General features: G+C 33.3%; 2 protein-coding genes across 6 annotated transcripts in view; one reads left to right on the top strand and one right to left on the bottom strand.

Annotated features, from left to right (window-relative positions):
* Positions 1-7,597, bottom strand: part of Cog7 (conserved oligomeric Golgi complex subunit 7) — a 58,410-nt gene extending 50,813 nt beyond the window's left edge. For 2 of the 5 annotated variants that reach the window (XM_076477439.1, XM_076477438.1), the window contains exons 1-3: positions 6,883-7,050; positions 3,804-3,893; positions 2,899-2,943 (exon numbers count right to left, since the gene is read on the bottom strand). In XM_076477439.1, the coding sequence (XP_076333554.1) occupies positions 2,899-2,943; positions 3,804-3,893; positions 6,883-6,885 (138 nt within the window). In that variant the 5' untranslated portion in view covers positions 6,886-7,050. Of the gene's footprint in view, positions 1-2,898; positions 2,944-3,803; positions 3,894-6,882; positions 7,051-7,283 lie in introns of those variants that run through there. The other 3 variants (XM_076477441.1, XM_076477442.1, XM_076477440.1) reach the window with 3 other exon arrangements.
* Positions 7,598-11,534: 3,937 nt separating this feature from the next.
* LOC143237820 (protein C19orf12 homolog) lies at positions 11,535-13,113 on the top strand. Its single transcript, XM_076477452.1, has 3 exons — positions 11,535-11,573; positions 11,681-11,859; positions 12,322-13,113. The coding sequence occupies exons 2-3, from the start codon at positions 11,700-11,702 to the stop codon at positions 12,573-12,575; spliced, it is 414 nt and encodes a 137-aa protein (XP_076333567.1). The 5' UTR covers positions 11,535-11,573; positions 11,681-11,699; the 3' UTR covers positions 12,576-13,113.
* The last annotated feature ends 6,098 nt before the right edge of the window (positions 13,114-19,211 follow it).

Below are 19,211 nucleotides of genomic sequence, written 5' to 3' on the forward strand. Positions count from 1 at the left end.
CATCCTGGCAAACAGGATAAGCCTAACTTCATCATCCATCATTCCTCCTCAAGTATTAATATTTCAAATTTAAATTTATGAATGTGATACCTTATTCACATTATGACACTGATGTGTGAATTATATTACAAATAAAATTCAATATTGTACTTTACAATGTATCAAAAGAAAAAAAATCCACTTCCAGGTGTCACGACAGCCAGACAGAAAAACAAAACAAAAAACAACATTTGCTGACTTGACTTAAATTTCATTTTACACAGTAAGTTTTGTACATTAAACCTTACTCTTTTCATGCAGTCTATTTTATGGTAGACAATATAATTTTATTTTACAGGCTAAACCTATGTTTTGCTTTTTCACACTAACTATCTAAACTGCCATCACTGGATGTAGTTATCCTTCAGACCAGACCAGTATTTCACATTTTTGGCACAGTGTCCACGACCAGTATTTCACATTTTTGGCACAGTGTCCACATAATTTCTGCTTCCACCACTACACTATCCCTCTACCTTCTCTCTTACTTTCCCTGAGACCTTTTTCTACCCTAGGTTGCTATTTCAACGTTCTTAATGTCCACCTATTATTGGAATACACTGCAACATGCCCAGCTCACTTCCATTTAATTCTCAGAATGAACTTTACTGATCTATTATATTTAATGTTTTTCTTATTCTCTCACTCTCCATTTGTCTTGTAATATTACATAAAGTTGTTTTTTTTACCACAGCTATTTATGTGGTTTCTATCTTTTTCCTTATCTCTTTTGTTAATACCCATGTTTGGTCAACATATATTAAGGTTCATTGTACACATTGATTGGTGATCTCTTTCTTCAAAGTGATGGGGATATCTTCATTCTCTGGAATTTCTTCATAATTCCAAAACTTCACCATCTGGCCTCCATATTTACCATAATTTCTTCCTTGTGTTTTCCATTCTGAAGGTTTGTCCTAAATGTTTGTTCTTCCTCTATTTCTCCACTCTCAATGTTGATGGTATCTGTGTCATAATAGTTTATATATCTGGCTTTTGTCTTATGTACTTTCAATCCTGCTTTATTAGTACTATCATTCAAACTATCTAATATGGCTTCCATTTTTCTTTTGTTAAGTTCATAAAGAGAGCTACATCATCTACAAATCTTAGATCTGTCAATGTATCACCATCTAATATTATACCTTCATTCTGTAACTGAGTTTATCTAAATATTTATTGAAAAGTTGCTGCACACAGATCTGGAAATATTGGATAATTCTGTCTCACCCCTCTCTATCTTTAATTACAGATGATACCCCTTTATCACACATAACATACTAATTCTGCAGACATATTTTTGTGTGTGAAGTTAAATATGATGTATTAATAAATATATAATTAATAATAAATAACTAAACCTGCCTGTCTATTCTAATGGTAATAAAAAAATACAATATCCAGGTTCACCCCATCTTCTGCCTCATATGGGTGCTCTACCAGTTACACTGACTTTAATCTCATTGTACACATATTATAATTTAAGCCTCATTCCTTTGACATAGGCTATTTTATGGCTGATGGCATTATTCTATTTTATGGGTTCAGTCTACTGTTTGTTTTTTAATACATTATCATTCTAATTCTGCGTAAAGAACCCTATAACGCTATATTATAAAATAAATGTTAACTCAAACTTAGCAAAAAGTCACATCTGCACAGAAATGTAATGAATATTAATGATAAAATTACCAGTTCAGGTATCACACGATAGATGGGTGGCATATAAACAAAACAAAAATTGTAATTTCTCTCACCTTCACATGAGGTTAGGGTGACCTATGCAGTGAATGTGACAGAAAAACAAGCAAACAAGCTTACATACACAGAGAGATTTTGAGTTTTTTATACATATGTATCTCCATAAAGCAAAAAGCTTTCTGGGTACAAACTGATGGTTTAATTTAGGAACATGCATAAGTTCAAAATTATAAAGATAGTTAGCAGATTGTATATGGTGCAGAAACAATAAGAAGTGAACAATTTGGAGTAAATAAGTTGTCACGTAATACAGACAAGGGAAGACTAACAAGTTAATATTTCCTTTTGAAATTACAATTTTAAAACTAATGTAACATTAAAATTTAAATTACAAACCACAAATAGTTCATTAATGGTAAAATATCATAATTACATGATGAAACTTCGTAAAATGGACGGCAACTGCCTGTTATGGAGACAGAAGTGTAGAGGACGATGTTTCAAAAGTCTTCCACCTTTCGTATTCAAGTCAGTGTCTGTGTAGGTGCTGACGGTCTTTTACAGTGTCCTGGTGCACTGTGGAGAGCGTGTTGGGATTGGTTGGATTATCATTGTTTCTGTTTGGAGGAGAGATTTCCTGTAGATTCAACCAATGGTAGCCATAGGTTACTCACCTCTAATCCGGAATCTGTCTATGCCGATAATTCTAGTTTTCTCTTAGTTTATTCTGTGTCCAGTTGACGTGGCATGCTCTACAATAGCTGAATTTTGTGTTTTCATGAGTCTTGTACTATTAGTACCTACACACACACTGACCTGAAGACAAAAGGCAGGAAACTTTCGAAGTGTTATCCTCTACACTTGTGTCTCCACAACAGGCATTTGCTGTCCATTCTACAAAGTTTCACCATGAACACTCTGCCTAAGCACTCTATCAAAGAATAGCATAATTACATTTAGGAAGTAACTATGTAAAAAAAAAAACAATGCTTATTATTCACAAGAACTGTTCTTTTTTTTATTAAAAGATAACATAAATAATTTTTTTTTAATTCTAGGATCATTAACAATGTGCAACATATCTTACACATACAAGACACAGACAACTGATATATTTATGTAACAACTAATTTTGGTAACTTAAAATGAAATATGTACCTGAATCATTAGCTGTAGTTTCAGCACTAAGTTAGTGGCATATTGCTAGAAGAAATTAAACAAGTCAATTAATTAATTGTATCAAAATGCAAACTTTTAACAGTTTCATGTGAAAATTGAAAACATATCTCAAACACAATAAAAAAATTCAGATTTACCAACATCAGAATGATGGGAAAAGCAGTGAAATAAAAGTCAATCCTGACATTGGAATCGATTTCAAGAATTAGAATGGAATGCATTTTAAAAAATATCTTTAGTAACTTGAGATCTACAGTAAGATATTCTTTCTAAAAGCTTGATGTTAACTCCTTAAATCCAAGTGGATGCTCCTAGCATCTTGATTTACACATTGGATGGTGACAGCATCTGATAACATTTATGTTCTCTGACTGAAAACTAACCCAAATGATGTTACTTTCCACAAAATTAAAAAATTAGAATTTTATAAAGTATGGTGACACTACAAGAAAATCATGAAAATAATTCTGGCAGAATGCCACCAAAATTACAGATTTAAAGAATTAATGCTTTAGTGTCACACATCATTACATCAACAAGTCATATGTTTTAATTAAATAAACAAAATATATCAGGTATTGAACAACAAACCATATATCAGAGAAAGGTGAGATGTTACAAGACAGATTTAAATTTTATTAAAAACAATAATCTTAATCTTCACTTTCCTCCAAAGCAAAATGTATTTATAAACCAGTTATTACAATACACTGTTTATTCAAGACAGTTAAGTGTAAAAATAAGAAAACAAAGTGATTTGTAAAAAAAATGAAAACTCTTATTCTATGTTTACTTCATATCTTTCTTCTTCGAATAACCACAATAATCTGCAAGTAATAAAAGCTATTTGAAGTACAATTGAATTAGTATAAAAGTTAATACACCTCTTTATTTTTCTGGGCATCAGGTGAATGAAAAGTGGTGTTGATCCACTCTTTAGCATCAAAATTATCATTCGAGAAAGCTGACAAATCCTGAAAAAAAAAAGGCCAATAACCAATAAAAACAGACATCTTAATTTTAACAGTAAATACACAGAATGAATAATTGTAAAAATAAAAAAAATTAAAATAATATTAACTCCACATAAAATTTTTAATTACTTGGTCTCATAATAATCTGTATTTATTGTCAATGACTTTAAACTTGAGTGATGCACACATGAAATTGTTCAAAATATTCCAGTAGTGAAAAAAAATACAGATAATGACCATCCACAACACTGATGACAAATGGCTGTTTTTGCTCTGCAGTAACAACACAAGGACAGGTACCTAGATTTTAAATTCCCTATTCCACTAAAATGGTTACAAGTAGTTTCTGCTTTTACACAGTCTATCAACTATGCAGCAGTTATGGTTTCTAGTGGTCCATTTATGGGATAAAATGGTGTATGACTACCAAAAGATTTCTATCATTATAAAGTTATAGTGTGAACTCCCACATGCAATTGCATGTTAGAGAAATACTGGCATGGTGACTTACATGTGTGGCTGGTTGAATGGGACACTTACTTCACTGGTATTCAGTCTTTATAACAATAATATGCCTTGAAGAAATGTGAGAATCAGTAAATGTGGAGTTCACCTGAGCATTTTTCAAGTTGTGATACTTACCATTAAAACTGTAATCTACAACCAATGTACATTTTTGTGACATGTTTTATACTGTATTTGAAAAGATATAACAAGAATGGCTGATACTTTTACATACCATTTGCAGATAAATATATTATCCAATATGATGATATACTGTCACTTTATATATGCTGAGATTATCTTACTATCAATTGTGCTTTGTGAAAAGCTTTAGAGAATAGCTTGTGAAACCTCTCTTAAATCTGTATATACATCTATACTGATGTAGTTCTAAGTGAGATTCCTATTTCATGTGCAAAAAATGCTGCTTTCATAACTTAACTGTGCTAACAAATTGTTTAAGTTTCTTAATCTATATGTGTAAGATTAACACACTCAGAACCATCTTTGCAGAAGTTATTAAAACATTCTGGCTTGTTCAGGACAGCACAAATTTCAGACGGGTACTTCCAATGGATCAAATCTTCAACAAAAACTGTGCTTTTGTCCCAATTTATAACACTTCTATTCCATCACAAAATATCAGGTACATTGTCTCTTATCTATAGTCAAGGTCAAGACATACCTCTATTATTTATACTTCTGAGTGCACAGAACCCACTAATAATAGTTGCCCTTATCTAAAGTTTAAACTCGTTCATAAAATCAATAACTGTTCTTATTATAATAGTTAGATAACTGATAAGGAAGCAAAAACTATACAAAGTATTTTGATAAAGCCTGTTAATTTTTATACAAATATACTCTTCAAAAAAAGAAATGCAAAAGACAAAATTTGAGACATATTGTTAACAAGTTTATTCTGGGTAGTTCTGTATGACATGTGTGAAACTTTGCACATTCACTGCTGAACATCCAAAGTCTGCAAAGGCGAAGTCCACGCTCACTAGTTGAAGTTTAATGTCACTCAACGTCAGTAACGAGTATGCCCCCCGTGAGCATCAATAACTGCTTGGCATCTCCTGCCCATGGAAGCGATGAGATGACGAATCACATTCTGTGGAATGGCTGTCCACTCAGCCTGCAAAGCTGCTGCAAGCTGAGGTACAGTCTGAGGTTGAGATTGTCGCCGTCGCAGACGTCAGTCCAACTCATCCCAAAGATGTTCGATGGGATTTAAATCTGGTGATCTGGAGGGCCAGGGAAGAACGTTGATGTTGTGGTGTCTCAAGAAGACAGTGGTGAGTGGGGCTGTGTGAGGACGGGCGTTGTCATGTTGAAAACGTCGTTGACGTTCACCACTTGATGTGGTTGCACATGGGGCCTAAGAATCTCGTCGACAGTTGCGTACGGTCTGATTGGAAATCCTACGCAGTCCTGGTATGGTTGAGGCAGTAGACGTCGCAGTGGTGGTCCTATCCTGAAGGTGACGTAACCGGATGTGGCGATCTTGTGCAGGCGTGGTCACACGAGGTCTGCCAGATAGCGGACAGTCACAAGTTGATCCATGTTGTTGGTGACAATTCCATAGCTTTGTGATGGTGCTTGGGTGGACATTCACAGCTCTGGCAACATCTCATCAAGATTCGCCTTCTTCCAAGCGACCAATCGCATTGTTGCATTGTGCTTCAGTCAGTCTTGGCGTAACTGTATTGAGTGACAGTGGCTTAACACTGAGCTATGGAAACCAAGAACCCGTCACTTTTATAGGGATTTTGCACGTTGCACTTGCAGAACATTCAGATCTCTCAAACAAATTTATTGGACACGAATGCGTTTTGGCAAAAAATCTGTTTTCCTCCATTTTCAAAGTGCACAACTTTTATTGTCATTTTGGTCTGACAATCAGTGCCTTAACACGTGTAACATCACATACTCTGAACTTGTAACGTTATTACATATATTTCTCTTTAAAATAACAAAAATATCCCTTTTGCATTTCTTTTTTTGAAGAGTATATAATTACTTCTTTAATAATGGAGATTTCACTCGTATATACAATTACTTCTTTAGATATATTACTATTGCTCTTACTAGTAGTATATGTTTATAATTATACTGTAAACATAGCATTGCTTCCATGGTTTGTGACGTTCATTTAATTGATTTATATATAACTACAAGTAACAATTTTGTCATTTATTAACCAAACAGTATTAGTATTAGGGTTATTAAGTTTTTGAATGTATTCATTACATGTACTGAATTATTTCTTTTGATAATCTGTACTAATCATAATAATACTATTTGAATTAAAGGTTTGCTTAGGTAGATAACTGACAACTAGTCACCACAGTATTTCACAGAGCACAGTAACTCGCATTAACAGTAAACCCTATCGTAGAGTACATGGGGTTTCGAGATGCAAGAGTTAATATCCTTCAAATTTAATGTCCAAAAAAATTAACACGAAAGGAACGTTTACCATATAAGATAAATAAACTTTTCACTGAAACCTAATCTCAAAAGAACAAATTATAAATTAATTGTTCACGTCAGTGAATATTTTAATACCTAAGCTAAACTAGCTACGGTATGATACACTTTACAAGAGATTATGCTACGTGAGAGTTACACCAACTAAACCTTTTCGTTAAATGGACCATTAAGTTATTTTTTATTATTATTTCACAAAATTCGTTAAACCAAATATAACAAACAGAAACAATAATTTTTCCTTCTAAATTTCACAAACAGAAAGTACGTATTATTTCATATTTTATATTTCAATAAAAACGAGTTAGAAAAGCCAAATATATTAATGCGTAACATATATTTTTTATAATGTTTAAATGTATGTAGAAATGAATTTCAACGGTTGCACACCTGGTAATGGCCTAGCGCGTAAGGCGTGCGACTCGTAATCCGAGGGGCGCGGGTTCGCGCCCGCGTCGCGCTAAACACGCTCGCCCTCCCAGCCGTGGGGGCGTTATAATGTGACGGTCAATCCCACTATTCGTTGGTAAAAGAATAGCCCAAGAGTTGGAGGTGGGTGGTGATGACTAGCTGCCTTCCCTCTAGTCTCACACTGCTAAATTAGAAACGGCTAGCACAGATAGCCCTCGAGTAGCTTTGTGCGAAATTCCAAAACAAACAAACAAAGCACATCGTGATTGGTAAACAATCACGAAATTAATACTGAATGCGGATCTAATATTTTCTATGTCAAGTTCTAAATATTAAATACACTATAATGTATATGTTTTGCAAAATTTACTAAAAGAGTTAATTATAAAACAGTTTTAAAAGACACAGGATAAAATTTTAATTGAATTTTTAGCGCAAAGGTACACAATTGGCTACGTATGCTTTGTCAACTGTGAAATGGGTTTACCAATGTATATTTATTTTAATATTCATATTTTAGTTAATTATATATTTAGAAATACATGTAACTTTTCTTGTTAAATGATAAATTACGAAAGTCTCGCCTATTCTCTAAATTTGCAGAAGATTCTTGAGTATAAGAATCAACAATATACATTTTACGAAAGCACAAGAGCACTGATGGCGAATTTATGATACGCGACAAAACTTTTGCTGGGACACCGCATACACCACTACTTCTTGATTCTTTAAACCTTAGAGCTAACCGATAATAAATAAATATACATATAATAATAATTATTATTATTGCCAAATGCAGCAGGAAATGATTTTTTCCAAAGTGGTAGCAGAGAGAAGTGCTTACAGGAGATGTCTCACGCCCTCTTAGTGCCAGCTTTGCTGTTACTGAAACATGTAGGATCGGATGACACGTTTTGCATTCTTGAAAACCCAGTATACACATTAATATTTGTGTCGAAATGGAAGTGAAGTGTTGGCATTGGCTTCGCTCTGCTTACATCTTTTTTATGTTGTTTGTCAGTGAATACTGGATGTTTAGTGATAATAACAATAAATATGCATTTATTCAGGTCGGGTTCATTTCCCGGCATGGGAATGAAAGTTTTGCCCGGCATGGCCAGGTGGGTTAAGGCGTGCGATTCGTAATCCGAGGATCGCGAGTTTTCGCATCCCCGTCGCGCCAATCATGCTTGCCCTTTTAGCCGTGGGGAACGTTATATTGTGACGTTCAATCCCACTATTCGTTGGTAAAAGTGTAGCCCAAGAGTTTGCAGTGGGTGGTGATGACAAGCTGCCTTCCCTTTAGTCTGACACTGTTAAATTATGGCCGGCTAGCGCAAAAGCCCTCGTATAGCTTTGCTCAATGCTCGCCCTCCCAGCCTTGGGGGCGTTATAATGTGACGGTCAATCCCACTTTTCGTTGGTAAAAGAGTAGCCCAAGAGTTGGCGGTGGGTGGTGATGACTAGCTGCCTTTCCTCTAGTCTTACACTGCTAAATTAGGGACGGCCAGCACAGATAGCCCTCGAGTAGCTTTGTGCGAAATTCCAAAAACCAACCAAACCAACCAGCTTTGCTCAAAATTCAAAATAAACCAAAAGAAATCCTTACCCTTAAAAATAGTCCATTATTATTGTTACAAAGTCATTAATTTTATTTCATGTGAATTACTGTAGTTATTAATAACGTGTAACTTCTAAAGCTCTTTCATATTAAATAATTCAGGATAATAATAAATGATAATCTGATGTTAAAAATCACCATAGGCACGCAAGAGAATTTTTTGGAAGGTTATCATCAATTTTCAACCAACTTATAAGGACGTTTGCCATCTCTGCACTAGAGTTTCTTGGAATATTGCTACCAAATCAATTTTCGAGAACATCGCCCTAAAAGTTTATAAACCGACGAACCTGTAGACAGTTTAATATTGTTGGTTTCCTTCAGCTAGTATATTATAAACCTCGGAAACACAAATTGTGGAAAACGCTTATTAAATAAAGAACTACAGATATTTGACCAGGAACGTTTATAGATTCCTAACAGCATAAACTATTCAACGTGAGAGAATTAACTTCAGACGTTAGTATTTCTACGAGGACATTAAATATATTCGTCAATGAAAACTGAGCTTACAAACCGCGTGAGGCTAGCCAACAATAGAGAAAGCTAGTTTTACTTTTAAGAGAAGTGCACATGCGTATTTACATTGAATTAATTCGCTCTCCGTGAACCACCGTTAAAAGACTCAGTATTGTATGTAAGTTTCTAAAACTCTTATATATAAACCATTACTTGTGATAAAGGTTATTACAAATTGTATTGTTGTTTGTATATTAAAATATATTTGTGTTACGAAAGAAAATTGCGAAAAAAGAAAGAAACAATAGAGAAAGCTAGTTTTACTTTTAAGAGAAGTGCACATGCGTATTTACATTGAATTAATTCGCTCTCCGTGAACCACCGTTAAAAGACTCAGTATTGTATGTAAGTTTCTAAAACTCTTATATATAAACCATTACTTGTGATAAAGGTTATTACAAATTGTATTGTTGTTTGTATATTAAAATATATTTGTGTTACGAAAGAAAATTGCGTGTATCAATCTTATTGGTAGATATCATAAAATTTGTAACATATCAACATTGAATTAACTTCTAGATAAAAACTAAAATTGCCGGCTATTTGATATCGTAATGCCTAACAAGACTCGTCTGAAATAAATTACAATTCCTAACAAGATATTATAAAAGCCCAGCACAGCCAGATGGATAAGGCGCTCAACTCGTAATCGGATGATCGCGAGTTCGAATCACTTTCACATTTAACAAGCTCGCACTTTCAGCCGTGGGGGCGTTATAAAGGGACGATCAATCCCACTATTCGTTGGTAAAAGACTAGCTCAAGAGATGGCGGTTGGTGGTGATAAGTAGCTGCTTTCTCTCTAGTCTTACATTGCTAAATTAGGAACGGCTAGTGCAGACGGCTTTCGTGTAACTTTGCACGATATTCAAAGCAAACCAAACCAAAACTGGTTAAACATAACTCATTGTTAACTAAGCGTAGACAGAATAAGTAACGGGTCTAAATGATGAAATTAATATAAATGTTTAAATGTAGAAGAAATTGTGACAACTAACAATCTTCTTGTAAAACTTTGTATTTAAGAGGATCTTGCGCTCTTTTTTAAATCTACAAAATACGGACACAGCACTATTTATTCATTAGTTGATTGTATTGCAACAAAGCCCTTTCAGTAGCGGGGATGTTATTGACCCTGGTTCATCCCACTCTTCGTTAGTGATAGAGAAACCCAAGAGCTGGCGTTGGGTGACGTGACATTACTAGCTGCCTTCCCTCTGGTCTATCATTGCTAACTTAGAGAAGGCTAACTAGGACAGCACTGGTATTACTTCACGCGAAATTCTGAACAAACCAAACCGAAATTCTTCGCAAGTAAATTTGTGTAGTTTGAACTTGAAACTTTGTGTTATATCATTCCATTATGTTTCATCTCATCTTAAGCAAAACAGACATGGTTCTTTTTCCAAATACTCAGAACATAACTTTGGTATTTACAATGTCTTTTGTAAATACAAGTTTTGGAAAAATTTTGTTTGTTTGTCTTGAATTTGGCCCGGAATGGCCAAACGTGTTAAGGCGTGCGACTCGTAATCTGAGAGTCGCGGGTTCGCATCCCCGTCGCGCCAAACATGTTTGCTCTTTCAGCCGTGGGGGCGTTACAATGTGACGGTCAATCCCATTATTCTTTGGTAAAAGAGTAGCCCAAGAGTTGGCGGTGGGTGATGATGACTAGCTGCCTTCTCTCTAGTCTTACACTGCTAAATTAGAGACAGCTAGTACAGATAGCCCTCGAGTAGCTTTGTGCGAAATTTAAAAAACAAACAAAGGAAAACAAAACTTGTCTTGAATTTCGCGCAAAGCTGCACAAGAGCTATCTGCACTAGCTGTGTCTAATTTAGCAGTTTAAGACTAGAGGGAATGCTGCTAGTCATCACCATCCACCGCCTATTCTTGAGCTACTTTTTTACCAAAAAAAACCAGCCTGGTTTTGTTTGAACAACCCAACCTATCATTCAACGTAAATCATTTTGTTTATTGCATGTGTTTTTCTTGTCAACAGTTGATAAGACGTTTTTTCATATCACTGCACACGTTTTTTTCAGATAAATGGTTAAGACTGGAGATAAGTTTCGAAACTGAAACTTTGAAAGGGAAACTGGGCAGTCAGGACCGAAAACGCTCTATAGGTATATAATAGTACTTAGCACTTTCCGGTAATCAAGAGACTTTTAAGTTTAAATTTCTGAATTAAGCTACATTTATATCTATATCTATCTGTATATATATATATCAGAATTAAAGACTTAGTAAAGATGCCTGTCGATACGGACGAGTTAATGAATATTTTGATGATCCTGGCATCAGAGGAAAACCTTAAAGTTACAGTGAATGAATCAGTAAAAGGTGGGCTTCTTACAGGAACATCCGCAGCGCTTGGAGGTTTACTCATGGGTCCAGTTGGTCTTGCAGTTGGTATGTGGGCTTAGCTTTTATTCTTACTTTTTATTTCAGGTATTGTAGTTCGTACACGTGACTAAAACAAATTTTCACATTTACATTTTTACATAAGTACATGGGACGGAAAGTAGTAATAATTCCTTTTTGTGATATTATTAGTAGCATAAGTTCTTGTTCTTTAGTAGTCAATAACAAAACTCCTTATATTCCTATTGACAGAAGGAAGAAAACTTATGAAGTCAGCGATGTACTTTACAAGTAATAAGAAATTTTTTACACAATTGGTTTCCAAGATATAGATTTTCCGCTGTATGTTTATGTGCGAATGTTAACTTAAAGCTTAGTTACATGAAGTACAAACAAGAAGCACTGGAAATATTGGTTTCAAAACCCTTGTTTTAGTAAACTAAAATGTATTATATTTTACTTTTATTTTATATGATTAACTAATTCCCAAATATTAATATATGGTCTTAGGTGGTGCGGTTGGTGGTTGTGCGGCATCTTACATGGCTGCAGACAAGTTTAAACCTGTTGTTGAAGTATTACAAGAAATGTCTTATGATAAGAAGAAAAGGCTTGCACAAGCTGTTAAAAATGTAATATCTAATCTGAATATTACTGATGTGGCTAAATTGGCAGTTTTACTTTCCAGAAATACTGCTGTTAGAAAAATGGTTATTGATGCTGTAATATCATTTCTCAGAAATGAATTAAATTATAAAGTTTGATAATTAGCTTCAGAGTCTGAGTTTACAGTTTCTAAAGATGTATTTTAACAACAATAAATTTACTGTGAGGGGTGAATGGAAACACAGGTCTACTTGAGTGTGTGTGTGTCTTTTCTTATAGCAAAGCCATATTGGGCTATCTGCTGAGTCTATGTCTATTTGAAAAAACTTAATATCTGTTCATACTGTTCATTGCTCTCACTGAATTGTATAAATTTTGCTACATGCTTTACTTGTATGAGATGTCTCATTGGACACAGAAGTACTTTTGCATTATAACTAAAAATTCAAAGATCCCAAACTATGCAATTGAATTTCAACCTGACATTACCATATTGTACAAATTATGTTTCGTTAACTGAGATTTCAAAAACAACTATGAAATCTAACCATTATATCTGAAATGTGGATAATAGACTTAACTAACTTTCTTAATATAAATTGTTTTTGTTTTGTTTTTTGGCTCTAACAGAGCCAAACAGAGTTTATCAGGTATGGTGACAATTATTTGGAAAAAATGAAAATAATTTTAGCAGAATACCCCAAAATTTACAGATTTAAAGATTTAATGCTTTAAAGTCACACATCATAACATCAACAATTTATAATATGCTTTAAATTTAATGAATAAAATGTATCAGATATTGAGCAACAAAACAATATATCAAAGAAAGGTGAAACGTTACAAGACAGATTTATATTTTATTTAAAACTATAATCTTTAATCTTCACTTGCCTCCAGAGCAAAATGTATTTATAAACCAGTTGTTACAATACACTGTTTATTCAAGACAGTTAACTGTAAAAATAAAAAAAAACAAAAAACGAAGTGATATATCAGAAACAAAAAATCTTGTTTCATGTTCACGTTATATCTTTCTTTTATGATATACATCAGAAGGTGTGGTTGTGCTGAACGCTTATTAATCGGGAAACTAAATATATTTGACTAGGAACGTTTATAGATTTCTAACCTTATAAACTGTTCAACGTAAGAGAGTTAGCTTCAGACATTAGTTTTCCATGATGCTTTAAATATTTTCCTCAATGAAAACTGAGCTTACAAACCGCGTGAGGCCAGCCAAAAATAGAGTTAGCTAGTTTTATTTTTAAGAGATGTGCACATGCTTATCGACATAGAATTAATTCGCTCTCCGTGAACCGTCGATAAAAGACTCAGTATTGTTTGTAAGTTTCTAAAACTATTGTATATAAACCATTATTTGTAATAAAGGTTATTATAAATTGTATTGTTGTTTGTATATTAAAATATATTTGTGTCACGAAAGAAAATTGCGTGTATCAATCTTGTTGGTAGATATCATAAAATTTGTTACATATCAACATTGAATTAATTTGTAGACGAAACTTAAAATTGACGGCTATTTGATATCGTAGTACCTAACAAGACTCGTCTGAAATAAATTATAATTCGTAACAACAGTGAACATTATAAAGGCCCAGCACAGCCAGGTGAATAAGGTGCTCGACTCGTAATCGGATGGTCGTGAGGGCGAATCACTTTCACACCAAACATGCTCGCCCTTTCAGCCGTGTCGGTGTTATTATGTACGATCAATCCCGCTATTCGTTGGCAAAAAAGTAGCCCAAGAGTTGGTGGTGGGTGGTGATGACTAGCTGCCTTCCCTCTAGTTTTACACTTGTTAATTAAAGACGGCTAGCGCAGTTAGCCCTCGTGTAACTTTGCGAGATTACGAGTCGAGTGCTTTAATCAATCTTGTTTTGTTTGAACAACTCAATCTATCATTCAACGAAAATCATTTTGTTTATTGCATGCGTTTTTCTTGTCAACAGTTGACAAGACGTTTTTCATATCACTGCACAATTCTTCAGATAAATGGTTAAAACTGGGGATAAGTTTCGAAACTGAAACTTTGAAAGTGAAAGTGGGCAGTCAGAACCGAAAACGCTCCATAGGTATATAATAATACTTAGAACTTTCCAGTAATCAAGAGACTTTTAAGTTTAAAGTTCTGAATTAAGCAATAACAAAATTCCTTATCCTCATACTGACAGAAGGAAGAAAACTTATGAAGTCAGCGATGTACTTTGCAAGTAATAAGAAATTTCTTACACAATTGGTTTCCAAGATATAAATTTTCTGCTGTATGTTTATGTGTGAATGTTAACTTAAAGCTTAGTTACATGAAGTACAAACAAGAATCACTGGCAATATTGGTTTCAAAACCCTTGTTTTAATAAACTAAAATTTATATTTTATTTTTATTTTATATAATTAACTAATTCCCAAATATTAATATAGGATCTTAGGTGGTGCAGTTGGTGGTTGTGCAGCATCTTACATGGCTGCAGACAAGTTTAAACCTGTTGTTGAAGTATTACAAGAAATGTCTTATGATAAGAAGAAAAGATTGGTAGATGCTGTTACAGATGTAACATCCAATCTGAATATTACTGATGTGGCTAAATTGGCAGTTTTACTTTCCAGAAATACTGCTGTTAGAAAAATGGTTATTGATGGTGTAATATCATTTCTCAGAAATGAATTAAATTATGAAGTTTGATAATTAACTCTTGATTCTGAGTTTACAGTTTCTAAAGATGTATTTTAACAACAATAAATTTACTGTGAGGGGTGAATGGAAACACAGGTCTGCTTGAGTGTGTGTGTGTCTTTTGTTATAGCAAAGCCATATTGGGGTATCTGCTAAGTCTATGTCTATTTGAGAAAATTTAATTTCTGTTTGTACTATTCATTGCTCTCACTGAATTGTATAAATTTTGCTACATGCTTTACTTGTATGAGATGTCTCATTGGACACAGAAGTACTTTTGCATTATAACTAAAAATTCAAAGATCCCAAACTATGCAATTGAATTTCAACCTGACATTACCATATTGTACAAATTATGTTTCATTAACTGAGATTTCAAACACAACTATGAAATCTAACCATTATATCTGAAATAATAGACTTGACTAGCTTTCTTAATATAAATTGTTTTTGTTTTGTTTTTCTAACAGAGTCAAACAGATTTTATCAGGTATGGTGACAATTATTAGGAAATCATGAAAATAATTCTGGCAGAATGCCACCAAAATTTACAGATTTAAAGAATTAATGCTTTAGTGTCACACATCATTACATCAACAAGTCATATGTTTTAATTAAATAAACAAAATATATCAGGTATTGAGCAACAAAACAATATATCAGAGAAAGGTAAGACGTTACAAGACAGATTTAAATTTTATTTAAAACAATAATCTTAATCTTCACTTTCCTCCAAAGCAAAATGTATTTATAAACCAGTTATTACAATACACTGTTTATTCAAGACAGTTAACTGTAAAAATAAGAAAAACAAAGTGATTTGTAAAAAAAAATGAAAACTCTTATTCTATGTTTACTTCATATCTTTCTTCTCTAAATAATCATAATAATCTGCAAGTAATAAAAGCTATTTAAAGTACAATTGAATTAGTATAAAAAGTTAATACACCTCTGTATTTTTCTGGTCATCAGAGGAATGAAAAGTGGTGTTGATCCACTCTTTAGCATCAAAATTATCATTTGAGAAATCTGACAAATCCTGAAAAAAAAAAGGCCAATAACCAATAAAAACAGACATCTTAATTGTAACAGTAAATATGCAGAATGAATAATTGTAAAAATCAAAAAATTTAAAATAATATTAACTCCACAGAAAATTTTTAATTACTTGGTCTCATAATAATCTGTATTTATTGTCAATGATTTTAAACTTGAGTGATGCACACATGAAATTGTTCAAAATATTCCAGTAGTGAAAAAAAACACAGATAATGACCATTACAACACTGATGACAAATGGCTGTTTATGCTCTGCAGTAACAACACAAGGACAGGTACCTAGATTTTAAATTCCCTATTCCACTAAAATGGTTACAAGTAGTTTCTGCTTTTACACAGTCTATCAACTATTCAGCAGTTATGATTTCTAGTGGTCCATTTATGAGATAAATTGGTGTATGACCACCAAAAGATTCCTATCATTATAAAGTTATAGTGTGAACTCCCACATGTAATTGCATGTTAAAGAAATACTGGCATGGTGACTTACACGTGTGGCTGGTTGAATGGGACACTTACTTCACTGGTATTCAGTCTTTATAACAATAGTAAGTCTTTATGAACTGTGAGGATCAGAAAATGTGGAGTTTGCCTTGGTATTTTTCTAATTTCCAAGGTGTGATACTTGCCATTAAAACTGTAACCCACAACCAATGTAGATCCTTTATCTAAATATTCAAACTCGTTCATAAAATCAATAACTGTTCTTATTATAATAGTTATATAACTGAGAAGGAAACAAAACCTGTATAAAGTATTTAGGTAAAGAGTGTTAATTTTTATACAGATATAATTACTTCTTTAATAATCAGGATTTGACTCCTATATACAATTACTTCTTTAGATTTATTACTATATGTTTATAATTATACTATAAACATAGCATCGCTTCCATGGTTTGAGACGTGTTATTTTGTTTCTCTGCTGAGCCCACCGAGGGGAATCGAACCCCTGATTTTAGCGTTATAATTCTGAACACATACCGCTGTACTGGCGGGGGGATGGTTTAAGACGTACATTGAATTGATTTGTGTATAACAACAAATGCCAATTTAGTAATTTATTTACCAAACAGTACTAGTATTAGGTTTAGTAAGTTTTTGAATATATTCATTACATATACTGAATTATTATCATTATTTCACAAAATTCGTCAAACCAAATATAACAAATAGAAACAATAATATTTTCTTCTAAATTTCACAAACAGAAAATACGTATTATTTCATATTTTTATAATTTTTAAATGTATCTAGAGATGAATTTCAACGGTTGCACACCTGGTAAACAATCACTGAATGCGGATCCAATATTTTCTATGTCAAATTCTAAATATTAAATACAGTATAATGGTATATATTTTGCAAAATTTACTAAAAGAGTTAATTATAAAACAGTTTTAAAAGACACAGGATAAAATTTTATTTGAATTTTTAGCGCAAAGGTACACAATTGGCTGTGTATGCTTTGTCAACTGTGAAACGGATTTACTTTTGTATCTTTATTTTAATATTCATATTTCAGTTAAATATATATTTAGAAATACATGTAATTTTTTTGTTATATGTGTATTGCGAAACTCTCGCCTATTGTCTAAATTTGTTGAAGATTTTTGAATGTAAGAATCAACAATATATGTTTTACGAAAGCACAAGAGCACTGATGGCGAATTTATGACACTCGAAAAAACTTTTGCTGGCACGCAGCACGCACTATCGCTTCTTGATTCCTTAAACCCTAGCACTATCCGATAATAAATATATATACGAATAAGCGTTATGATTTTTTTCCAACCCAGGAGCAGTGAGAAATGTTCATAGAAGACGTCTCACGCCCTCTTGAGAACAACTGTGCAATTGCGGAAATATGTGACATCGGATGACAATTTAATTCCTTGCAAACCCAGTGTACACACCTGTGTTTAAGTAAAAAAAGAAGTGAAGTGTTGGTATTGGCTTTACTCTACTTATATTTTTCTTTAGTTGTTTGTGAGTGAATACTGGATATTTGTGATAATAATGTTAAATACACATTCATTTTTTCAGAGTTTGTGTGTTTTTATAGCATAGCTACATTGGGCTATCTGCTGAGTCTATCGAGGAGAATCGAACTCCTAATTTTAGCATGGTAAATCCTAAAACTTACTGCTGTATAAGTAGGGGATTTTTTGCAGTAAATATATGAATTGTGTTATTTGGTGTGACACACATATATTTTTGGTTAGTTAGTTAATTATAGATTTATTTTTATATCAATAACAAATTTTGACATGTTATGTTACGGTAAATTAGACTACCGTATTTAAGTTAATTGGTGAGATATGTATGAATTTTATTTACCCCTTTCAGCTTGTCAGAATGTGAGCTCAACCAATAAAGAAATAAAAACGATCAAATGGAAGGAGTATCAGCAGAGATTTTCAAGAATCGCGGACTGAAAGATTTGGCAGAAAGGGTGATAAAGCATTATGTATCTTATACTCTAAAACAGTGGTTTAAAGAGCTTTCTCTGTAAAACGGCATTATTAACCTGTTCATAAATGAGTTTGTGATAAGAATGAGCACGAGCAAAACAACCAAATACAAGTCTAATATAAAATATCTGTCATTATTGGTGCAGCAGCAAAAGTCTCACCAAAGCTCGTCATTTCACAAAATGCTTTCTCTTAATAGTAAAACAATGAATAAACATAAATAAGCAAGAAGACTCCTTCCTTTTTCTTACCCTGCATGGCTAGGTGATTAAGGCACTCGACTCGTAATTCGAGGGTCGCGGGTTTGAATCCTCGTCACATCAAACATGCTCGTCCTTTCAGCCGTGGGGGCGTTATAATATGTTAGCCAAACCCATTATTCGTTGGTAAAAGTGTAGCCCAAGAGTTGGCAGTGGGTGGTGATGACAAGCTGCCTTCCCTTTAGTCTGACACTATTAAATTAGGGCCGACTAGCGCAGAAAGCCCTCGTATAGTTTTGCTCAAAATTCAAAATAAACCAAAAGAAATCGTTACCCTTAAAAATAGTCCATTATTATTGTTACAAAG

The sequence above is a fragment of the Tachypleus tridentatus genome, chromosome 13 (assembly GCF_004210375.1).
Source record: "Tachypleus tridentatus isolate NWPU-2018 chromosome 13, ASM421037v1, whole genome shotgun sequence".
In the NCBI taxonomy this organism is placed as follows: Eukaryota; Metazoa; Arthropoda; class Merostomata; order Xiphosura; family Limulidae; genus Tachypleus; species Tachypleus tridentatus.

Coding starts and splice junctions, on each gene's coding strand:
- LOC143237820 (XM_076477452.1), top strand. CDS start 11,700: ATGCCTGTCGATACGGACGAGTTAATGAATATTTTGATGATCCTGGCA. Junction 11,860..12,321: donor TCCAGTTGGTCTTGCAGTTG/GTATGTGGGCTT, acceptor ATATGGTCTTAG/GTGGTGCGGTTGGTGGTTGT.